General features: G+C 27.2%; 2 protein-coding genes across 2 annotated transcripts in view; one reads left to right on the top strand and one right to left on the bottom strand.

Annotated features, from left to right (window-relative positions):
• LOC107444147 (uncharacterized) overlaps positions 1 to 12004 on the top strand; it is a gene marked incomplete in the record, with an annotated part of 30330 nt that overhangs the window by 592 nt on the left and 17734 nt on the right.
• Positions 1981 to 12004, bottom strand: part of LOC107455512 (thioester-containing protein 1 allele R1-like) — a 16177-nt gene continuing 6153 nt past the window's right edge. The window contains exons 6-9 of the mRNA XM_071182411.1: positions 10568 to 10680; positions 5759 to 5921; positions 5036 to 5135; positions 1981 to 3576 (exon numbers count right to left, since the gene is read on the bottom strand). Coding sequence (XP_071038512.1) covers positions 3386 to 3576; positions 5036 to 5135; positions 5759 to 5921; positions 10568 to 10680 — 567 coding nt within the window. The 3' untranslated portion in view covers positions 1981 to 3385. The remainder of the gene's footprint in view (positions 3577 to 5035; positions 5136 to 5758; positions 5922 to 10567; positions 10681 to 12004) is intronic.

The raw sequence follows: 12004 nt of genomic DNA, 5'->3' as shown, positions 1-12004 counted from the left end.
TCATCATTGGTAATCAAATATTTAAGACTGGTGAATATGTTTCATCTTTTTAAAATAATTTCATTATAAATTCAACTAAGTACGCTTAGATTATCGTGACTCATTGAAGCGAGAGGTGGAAGTGCTGATATGAAGCTATGCCATTTTTCTTTTATTTAGAACAGGGTGCGTAGCCACATCTTTCAACAAAAAATAAGTACTTTTTAAGCACTCAAAAAATATTTTTAAGCACTTCATACGTTAGCAAAATAATTTTCAAAGACTTTAGATGATCATGAGAAAATAACTAGTTTCTGACAAAGAACTCTTTTTCTTGATTATATTAGCCGTTATAATGATCGAGAGATTTTTCGGTTTGATATAAGAGGTTGGAAAATGTCTGAAATTGAGAATATCTTGCAAAATGCAGCAGAGTTGCACATGAGAAGGCAATAATCTCACTGAACCCAGCTCAGTAGACGCACACACGGACTCGAGCATTTCATAAACATGCAAAATGATAGGCGCTTTCATACGCTATGAACCGACGGTACATCAAAGTGAATTGTGAAAACGTTGAATGGAACAAAGTGAAAAGCACGCTTTTGCATAATACGCGGCGAAAATCGACATGGTAACAAAAACGGGTGATTGTGAGCCCATGTCAAAATTCTGGAAAATTTCTTGAGTAAAAAAAAAATTTGAAAAAAAGTTTAATCAAGAAATTAGGAAAAAATTTAAACAAGGTTTTTTTCCTTTTTCTCAATATTTCTTAGTTTACTTAAAATATATTTAAAATTTTACACATACCTATGATGACCTGGAGAAGCAATTAAAATTTACAAATACGTCTTTCTTTCTTGAGTTTATGATTATAATAACTATTTACTGATAAAAAATGAATATTTATCTAGAATATTAGCTTATTTGGCTCTCCCTTACAAACAAATAAAATAAACTGTATTTTTAAGTTCCACCTTTGAAAATTTGATTTCCGGAAACTTTTATGATCAATGATTTTTTGAAACCTCTGAACCTTCGATCTCCGGAAACTTCCGGATCACGGTTAGCAAAAAATCCGGAAATCTGGATTTTTTCTGGAGCACAATCAGCCATGCAAAAAAAAAATTTATTTTTTAAAAGGGAAAACAGGGTGCATAGCCAAATCTTTGAATCAAAAATAAGCACTTTTTAAAAACTTTTCAAGCACTTCACAAAAATTTTGAAGCACTCAAAAAATTCATATTCAATCAATGATATTGAAAAACAAAAACTTTTTATAAACAGTTTTAGCGTTTAAAAAAAACCCATAAAGAAACGGGCGTAAATCGAAACAATCAGTACTTTCCCACATCACCGAGTGAATTCAACTTGACCCTGAACTCAGAACAAAAGTACCCTTACCCCCTATGTCAAAAAAAGTGTTAGAAGTAAAATAAAATAAACAAGAACAAAATTAAAATAAATTAAAAAGAAAAAAATTTCATAAGGATCTGATATTCTCTATCTGAATTGGAGCACTCGGGTTTCGGTTTCAAATGTGCACGTATGCGCAAGTCATAACGTGGGTACGACGTGAAGTCCGCGTGAATGATTACGTAGCAAACTCCTCATTTTTCATGAAATGCATGGCATCCACCAGATATCGCTGAAGGGGAAAAAAAATTATTCGGAAAAAAAGCACTTTTTAAAAACGCCAGTTGAAACAAGCACCTTTAAAAGCTTTTAAAAACAAAATCCACAAAAAAGCACTTTTAAGTACTTTTTACAAACGCTACGCACCCTGGAAAATTAAGCACCTTTTAAAAACACCCAATGAAAAAAGCACCTTTAAGGGCTTTTAAATATCGAAAATAAGCATTTTTTAAAAACGCCACGTACCATGTAGTATAAAAAATGCTGAGTCACTCACTTTTCACTTATTCATTTAACCCCATTTACTTCTAAAAATCTTTTACATTAGCATTCAAACTGATGTTGATAAAAAGAAAAAAAAATGAAAACTGTTTTAATAAAAATTTTATTACAAATCACTTTTTGAAATATTTAAAGGCATATGAAACAGCAAATATACAGTTTAAATGAACTTTAATGTCAAAACATAAACAATTTTATAATTTTAAAACCAGATCTCTTTGGCTAAAATTTTAAATTTATATTGAAACAGTTTGAGTATGAAAATAAAGGTTTTTAGTTTATCACAGTTGAAGATGACAATGATATAGCTCATCTTAATTATTTGCACATTCATCTACACTAAAATGGAAAACAAGTGAAATTTGTCTCTACAAATAAAGCTGCCAATTAGTCCCACAAACTGTTCATTGATATTTAAAAGTTATGTTCTCAATAACATTTGGTTTTGTTTGCAACAATTAGTATTATTTTTAGAATAAGAAAACCTTGACTATTAAAAGAAAATGACAAGCTAAAATATATTCAATGTCTTCTTATAAAAGTCACACATTTAATGCTTAAAAAAGAAAGGACATTGTACAGACGCTTGTTTAAAATTCCCAAGAATAATAAAGTACAAAAATTGGGAGATTGCACATAAGCTATGGACAAGAATGTAATTTTTAAAAATTTAAGTACAATACAACAATTTAAAATTTAAGTTTTTAGGATTAAAACTTTCTATGATTAAAGTTCATTGGCATAAATTAACAATTTTTCCAGAAAAATATATTATGTTGATTTAAAATCGGATTTAACATAAATTTTTAATTGCATCGATATTTTAAAAAATTTGGCTGAATTCCAGATGTAGAATACTTAATAAAACTGCCTATTTTAAAATTAAATTTCACAAAATATCTAAGAAAAACTAAACCTTGATTTATTTGTCTGGTGTCAAAATATGCACGGATGACTAGAGAAAGCCGAGCAACAAATGATTATTTAACTTTAAATAATAAAAAGATTTAAATTATAAAAATATTTAAGATCAAAATGCACCAGAATAATAAGAGTAATAACTCAAGGTTTATAACAAAAACAAATGCTGATGAATGCAATAGTTATTTTTAAAAAAATATGAATAAATTATCTTAATTGCAAAGGAAAATCAGACAACACATATGAAATATTCCAAGATCTAACACAAAGTATGGAATGTTAGCATTAGATATTATGAACTTTAAAGAAAACTCGATAAAAGCAGTAGTGATGACAATCCACAAGTTAATGACCAAGCACTGAGCTTTTTCGTAGTTCTATCAATAGTTTGACGATAGCTAAACTTTCATAAAATCTGAAGTGCCTACCGAAGTTCCTCGGTAGGCACTGTCGTTATGTAACTATACAAAAAATATCACCATATCAGATCATACACACATCCCACTCTAGCTAAAAAAAGCTTTGTCATTATTGCAGCTGTATGGCTCAAGTCAACAATTTAATCACCTCAATTATTAGCTCTTGCAATTTGAAAGGTAAACATAGCTGCCAATGCAATCAGGAATAAGTTGTATATGGGTGTTGAAGATGCATTTACACCATCTGTAAGCTCGTTGCATTTACTGCCACAATCTTCACTCTCGCAGACTTCGCACAGTGTAACAGACTTTGATTCATAAAACATTCTGGCACTTTTGGCTAAAATAATAATGAATGAAATGTAAAAATTTGTAATACAAAATATATAGTGTATAATGAACTGTCATTTAAGTTTGGATTTTTTAAACACAGAATTTAGCTGACATAGAATTTTAGGTTAATTATTCTTTTTAATATGGTAGAATATCTTTTTCATACAGAACAAACTTTGAATCATGAGGCTTTGCATTGTATAAAATTTTGTGCTATATATTAAACTTTTCATATATTAAACATATAAATGTATATTTGAAATAGATCTATATTACTGCTTTGAAACAACTTTAAAGGTTAATACTTAAGACACAGAAAATGCACTTAAAATATTTATTGTTTTCAGAAAAAAATTTAAATTATACGCAATAGAGCTAACAACCAACAAATGTATCAATTTTGGATTGCTTTAGAGATTAAGCTAATGCTTTATGAAAAATTACGTTAACAAATACTTCAATACAATAAAACCTCTCGGGAGCGACCACTCTCCATTCCACAGTAAAATGTTCGTTTATAGAGGTTGGTAGTGGTTAGAGGTTACCTCCATTGACTTCAGAATTGTTATCGATTGAAGGTACGTGATTTCTCCCAAAAGATTTTAACCAGTGTCATTTTCTTGGTGTGGATATGCTACTTTTGTTGACGTTGTGAAAAGATAAATCGATGAATAAAATTTAAGGTCTATAAAAATGATCCCAACTGATATAATTATGCGTAAAAACAAATTTACCAATTATGAATGATAAAGCTATTTTAAATAAACAATAATATTTTTGCATTTATATTTTATATCATAAAAATTAGTTAGCTTTAAAAGATGAAGTTTGTTTGAGATGCTTGTTTTATCTTAAATTAGAAAAACAAAAAGTTATTTAACTCTAAATTTTAAAAGTAAATCATTGATAGCATTGTCTTTAGTGCACTCTCTTTGCAACATAAGGTTGCATCATCAAAAAGAGCTCTCTAAATAAGAGCCTCAATCAACTCATTTGTTTTGTTAAATTTTTTGTTTTAATATTTTTCGTGTTTCCTTATTTAACCTTTTCCACATTTGGTGCAGATGTTTATATTATGAAATATCTATTTAATCTACTTAAACAGAATGAAAGCTTTTGTTATGTACAATTATTTAAAGTAGTTAATTTCTTATAAAATGTGGGTAATCACATTTTACCTCCAAGATCTTTACAATTATGTAATTAATGTTCGTATAGGAAATGTTTTGAAGTTTTTAGGCTTTGCATTTTTTATTTATTGAATAAAAATAATTTTTGACATTTAAATATCTTAAATTGCCCACAAACAAATACTGATTTACCTATACACACACACTTTGCTATATACCTCCTTTGTTTATTTTATTTTATGCTATTTATGGGAATTATCTATATATAGTTAATTTAAAATAAATTTTATTTATCACAGTAAGAAAAGTTTTATTGTAAACAGAAAAAGTACTCACATAAATCATAATAATCATACACTTTAACAGGGACAGGTTTAGGATTGGCTACTTTGTGACTTCTAAAAGCAGGGACATGAACACAGACTTCATTGTCAATCTAACAAAAAATTCATGGATATATATATCACTCATATTATAAATCATGTCTTCCAGGCAGAATTCAGTTATTTTTCCTTGATTATAAAAATGAAATAAAATATAAAAATTATAACTGACATTTTTTTTACATTACTTTAAATTAACGTTATATTTGTAATCTATTGCTCAAAATCATGATGCATATTAAAGTTACGAAGAATATTGGTATTATTAATTGAAAACTTATTTGGGCAGGAATAAAACAATTGAAATGACTTATCGATAAGATAGAATAACAAGCCAAATATGCGATGATTTTAAGTTCTTTGAAAAAATAAAGTGATGGCCAAACTTATTTCTAAGTGTTTGAAACGTATAAACACTCCTTTCATAATAATTATTACAAAATATATAATTTGTGTTTAAATATATAATTGTGTTTAATTTAAATTTTTCTTAAAGTGTTTTAGTTAAAATGAGAAATTTTTCCCTACACCTAATTTTAATATATTTTGCAATATATTAAAATTAGGTCATAAAATAATAACATTTAACATCGAAGTTTATACTTTAAGATAATAAAAATTTCATATAATAAAAATTCAAGATCAGGTATTAAAGTTGTACAAAAAGAAAATTTACCCTGTCAAAGTATATGACAACATTGGTATCACCCTCATTTGTTTCAACTCTCATTAATTTGTCTAAATTCTTTATCATGGGTAAAATTTCTGTATCAGCCTCAAACCCAGAAGGAAGACCAACTTCCATTACAGCCATATTACTAGCTCCACTCTCTTTGTAGCTGAAATAATTTAAAATTATCTATTGTTATTTATGAACAAAATTCAAACTACTGTTATAAAAAAGAAAACATTTATGACAAAAGCAGAGATAATTATTTCCTATATAAGAAGATAAAATTACACAAAATAGAAATTATAGCATTCCAACCAAAGCAAATTGTAATATAAGATTGTTACATCACACAACAAAGCAACCAATGGACACCTTTGAAAAACTTTTCTTCCCCTTAAAAAAATTTTTAGTATAATTTTTTTTAAAATTTTTACCCAACCAAATTTTTCTAAATATTTAATTTTTCTCTGCAATGTATGAAAAATCTATTTTATTATTGAAAATTAAATTGTAAGCATTAAATCATGTAGTTAGCAGAGTGTAATAAAGATTATATTAAAAATATGATTTAAAATGTTTAAAAAGGTTCACAATTTTCTTTTTACAATTACTTACATAAGCTTTAATTTGATACTGAATTTAGTTTTAAATTTTTACTCGCTTATGAATTTTGTAACAAAAATTACTACCTTAAACATGTTAGTATTATACAATTAAATCAGAAAATTATACATAAATAGATTTTAGGCTATGAAGGAACTAAATTTTTAATTTAACAGGAAAGTTTTAGTATTTTCAACACAAATTTAAGATATATTCAAATATACAAGACTTTTTAGTGGACTAAAATAATCTGGCAACATTTTGCAAAAATATTAGGACATTTTTACAACAGTATTGAAACTACTAAAAGGCAAATGGCAAAATAAGAATTAAAAGTATAATTTGATGTATTTAAGTTATACAAACAAATTTTTATCACAAATGAACAATGGAATATATTTTTAATTTCAGAATACTTTGTGAAGAACAGAAAGTTAAGAGTTTCTAGCATAATTTTATCAATACGGAACAACTTTCATTAGTTTCAATTCAATATATGGAGAGAAAAAATTATAATATTGTTGCATAAAAAAACAGCCAGTATCAATTATTGAACTATTCCCTCAAACCAATATTTGTTATCTACTTCAACATTTCCTTGATCAAATAATTTTAAAGTGAGATTCAATAATATTGAAGTGAAAACGCAATGAATATGCTACTTAACAATTTTGCACAAAAATAATTTTGAAAGATGATTCCTCAATTCATTATGTAAAAATTCTATGATATGAGTGTTGTATTGTTCATTATGAAACTATCATCTTTAATATCACTAGTAAAAGAATATTTAATACTTGAGAAACTATTAAACCCCACACTGTAAGATTTGTTACCAGGGTTCGCCAAGTGGGCCCACTTTGAAAAAACCCGTCCGGGTTTTATTGGGCGGGCCCACCTTGAAAAAACCCACTTGGAACGATAAGTGGGTTTTTTCCAAGTGGGTTTTTTCAACAAAAAAAAATATTTTTTTTTTACTAAAACTTATTGTTTCGCATTTACTTTTATATAATTTATTGTGCAGCATAAATTTGTCAAATAGAGTTGCATGATTTATATGATTAAGTTTTTTATATTAGTAAAGTAAAAGAAACTCGAATCTTCATATAATTTTATAGTAGGTACTATTGAAAACTTCAAGTGGGTTTTTTCAAAAAGTAATATTTTAATGATATTAAATCAAATAAAAATTTAAATAATATACTCTGAAAAGATCAATTTTTCAAATATAGTTGCATGCTTTATATATTAATAAACAGGTTATTATTATTAATTCATATGTTTAAAATAATTGAAAAGAAACAATTTTTTTCTTTTTTTACCAAGTGATACATTAACAAAATTTAAACAGTTTTATTTTCTGGCTTTAAAAAAAAAAAAAAGCTAAAACTCTTTATAAGAGAACTTTTTAAAATTATTTATCGAGAAATGAAATCATTTTCCTAGGATTAATTATTTGAAAACAAATGGGACAAGTAACTGATACTCTTTATAATTATACGTAGTTTTACTTTCACTTTCCATTAACCTTATTATAAAAACTTGCAAGACCATTAAATATTTATTACAGTTTTTTATTTAACTCAAGTCAGATGAAATTTTAGTTTTTACTGATTATAAATATTTGCAGATTATAATTTTATAATAGGTAATATCCATATGTTTAATAAATATAGTAAATAAATGTGTGTGAAAACAAAAAGATTAATAAACTTGTTCCTTTTATATTACTACCTTTTATATTTTACAATTCCTAATTTAAAAAATTATGAAACGTAATGTACTTAACAATAAAGAAGTTTCAAATATGTATTAGTGATAATGCATTATTTAAACTTAATATAAAATACGTATAACTAGGGTTCCCCAAGTGGGCCCACTTTGAAAAAACCCACTTGGTGTTGTTTTTTTTTTAATTTGGTTCAAAGGGAAGTATCTCCTAATACTATCATTGGACACATCGTTGAAGTTAACAAATATTTTAGAAATGTACATCAAGCACATGGATGGGCAAATGAAAAAAACTGCTTGATGACCCAATGACCAAATGATACTAGGTGGAATTCATATTGTGAGCATGTAAAAGCTTTTGCCAATAATTACCATAAATATGAAGAGATTGTTCTTGAACATCAAAATGAATCTAATAATAATATGTCAAAAATATTAAATAATGTTGGGCTTTACCAATAAACTATCAATTGGGAAAAGCAGATGTCAATTGTTTCTTAAGCTTTAAAAAAGCTTCAACCAGAAAACATTTCAATTTCCGAAGCTGTTGAAATATGAATTAACTTACTATCATGTGATGAATTAGAACCCCATAAACATTTTGTAAAAAGATTCAATTAGGCTGTTCAGCCACATCATTTATTAGCATATGCATCCTGGATCCCGAAACAAGTGGACAATTTTTAAATGATGAACAAGACCAATTAGCAGTTGTCTTTCTAGGCAACATCCAGAATTTCTGCCACGTGTTATGGCACTCAAAATGTCCGATCCTGAATACTTTCCAAAATCAATGATGCTTGACACTGTTATTCAACAGTTTTCATTGAAAAATAGTGGAAAATTATGGCAAAAAAAAAAAAAATTTAAATAAATAAATAAAATTCCTAGCTTCCACAAAATTTCTGTCATTTCTTTTCTCTTTGCACTCAACACCAGCATCCTCTGTCTCTATCGAAAGACACTTTTCAACTTTCGGTTTGGTGCGGAGTAAACTTCGAAATAGATTAGGAACAGATAAAGCTACAAAACTCATAAAAGTGTATCACCATCTAAGAGAGAAATGTAGACACTTTGATTCTGTTGTATAATAATAATAATAAAGAAAAAAATGGAACTTTTTTTGAAGTTAACTCTTAACATCTGCTGACAATTTTTAACTATTTGGAGAAAGTTTATCACAATTAAAAAACAGTTAAAAATTAAAATATTACTTTTAAGATTTTTTAAATATTATTTTTAAGATTTCATTTGAATACAATTTATTTTGTTTCTTTTAATCATGCTTAAAAATATTGAAAGCAAACAAAAAAAAAAAAATTCTATTAAGTGATACATTAAACAACAATAAACAAATTTAAAGTTTTATTTCTGATTTTAAAAAAATAAGCTATAACTTTTTAGATATGCTTTTTTATAATTTTAAGACTAATTTGTCTTTTGAAACTATAAAGTTAAAATGTATCTAAAAATGCATATATTTATCTAAATATTTGAAAAAAGGGACAAGTAACTGATACTCTTTATAATTATACGTAATTTTAATTTCACTTTCTATTAATCGTATTATAAAAACATGGAAGACCATTAAATATTTATTCCAGTTTACTTTTTTTACAAGTAAAAGTCAGATGAAATTTTAGTGTTTACTTATACAACTCTATTTAATAAATAAAAATAATTTCACAGTAAAATTTATGAGCACTAAATGAAAAAACCCAATTTTCCCCGGGTTTTTTCAAATAAAACCCAATTTTCCCCGGGTTTTTTCAATAAAACCCAGGCGGGTTGGGTTTTTTCAAAAATCCCCGGGTTTTTTCAAACCCTGTTTGTTACTGCATTTGATTAAAATTATAAATAAGCATATGGCCCCTGAATTCATCACCAAAAAATTTTGATAATTCAAAATTGTTAATTGACTGTTTTTTTTTTTTTTTTTTTTTTTTAAAAAANTTTTTTTTTTTTTTTTTTTTTTTTTTTTTTTTTTTTTTTTATAAAAAATGAATTCAAAGAAATTGAAGCAATGTGTTAATGGTAAATGCTTGAACCATGCCTATAATTAGTTGACAGTTCCTAAATTGGAACTCTCAAAATTTTGCAATTTTTACTAGCATTATTAATTAAAATAAAAAAAGATGTTGCATCAAATATCCAAAACCTTTTATTCTTCAAATCTATTTTTCTTTAAAAAAATTGCATTTGTATTCTAGAAAATTGGATTCTCTAAACGCACACAATTAGGTGCCTCAAAACAAAAAAGATAAAATCAGAATTTATTAAATATCCAGAAAATCGGAAATATCAGGACAAATGTGTACTAATACCTAAAAATATGTGACTAATGCCTAGTGTACTAATACCTAAAAATATGTGACTAATGCTTCAATTTTTACCCAAAATTCTTTTTTATGCCAAGTATATTAAAAAATTTAAAGCATGAAATACAAAATGACATTAGAAATTGTAATAAAATATTACCGAGTGCAAATATCTAGCTCCATGTAATCACCGGTGAAGGCTTTGCCCAAATCAGGTTTTAATGAAAAAGCTGGAGTGACATCAGTAACAGCAACATTGTATGACCATGTGACCTGCATTTCAAAACTATGATTAATGGAATACTTTTCATTACATATAATTTGTAGTTGTTTGCATGTACTTTCTGTGCTCAATGATTTTTTTTAATTATTTAGCTTATGAACACTTTATTGAGAAAGCAGAAAATGTAACTTTATTAAATGGTTATAATTGGCTGGCATGCATACTACTTATTTTATAACCACGATTGAACAGCTAACCTATTTATGAGTTTACAACTACTAATGTTCAACAGCGTAGTCTGTTAATTTTGAACCCAACTCAGAAGACAAAGGAGCCTCTCGAATGAGCATTGTTAAATTAGATTACATAGCAAACTTTTAGATGGAACTAGCCTGTATTTGTGTTAAATGGAAGAAATACGCAAAAACCAGTCAGGTTTAGTCCGATGGCAAGAACATTCTAACTCACGATGTCCGTCCACCACTGAGGATATTTTGTAAAGCACTGTGGTCAGTGGGAGCAAGGGACAGAATTTTTAACAGTCTATTATCACTGGCAGAGCCAGATTATGCCTTTCGTAGGCCCTAGGTTTAGCCGTTTTTGGGCCCTCCCCTCCTCCCCTCTTTTCAAAATATATGCTAAAATTTTCTTGCCTATTTTTTTTAAACATTTTTATTAATATGGATTTTAATTTACGAATTTGTTTATCGAACTTTATCTGCAATACCGACATACTGCCGATATTGCAGTTGATATCGATAATACCATTATGATTAGTTCGATCGATAACTATGTAAACACTTCACATCAACAATACAACAAAGAAAACAGTGAAATTGATAGTGAGATTAATTACAAGAAATATTTATACAGTAGAGAACCAATTATCCGGGATAATCGGGAGCATCGCTATCCCGGATGTCTGAATTTCCCAGTTTTCTGGATCGACCAAAAAGTGTCGTTAATCGATGCTTTATCGAACCCGAATTACAAGGAAAAAGTGCAATGCATAAAGTAAGAGAAAAAAGAAAGGTACTCCTAACTTTAAAGAGAAAAAAAATGGTAGAAATATAACATTTAAAAGAATAAAAAAATTTACAAGTTTAGACAAGAAAAGCAAGTTTAAAAGATACAAAATTCTCATATTTATTTTTTAAAAATAATTACAATTCCTAAGTTAACTAATATAAACAAAACCAATGATTAAATAACGCAATATATTTCATACCTAATTATACGGGGGGAAACAATAAAATAAAAGGAAAACTTATTAATCTAAATAAAAACACTTGAAAATTATCGAACCGAAACGATAGTTAAAAAAGGCACTAGCATAAATATTAAAACCCGGAACAAGGCAAGATCAACGGAATT

Source organism: Parasteatoda tepidariorum, chromosome 6 (assembly GCF_043381705.1).
Source record: "Parasteatoda tepidariorum isolate YZ-2023 chromosome 6, CAS_Ptep_4.0, whole genome shotgun sequence".
NCBI classification, from domain to species: domain Eukaryota; kingdom Metazoa; phylum Arthropoda; class Arachnida; order Araneae; family Theridiidae; genus Parasteatoda; species Parasteatoda tepidariorum.
The sequence above is the reverse complement of the archived record's forward strand: the minus strand, read 5'-3'. Positions and strand labels throughout refer to the sequence as shown.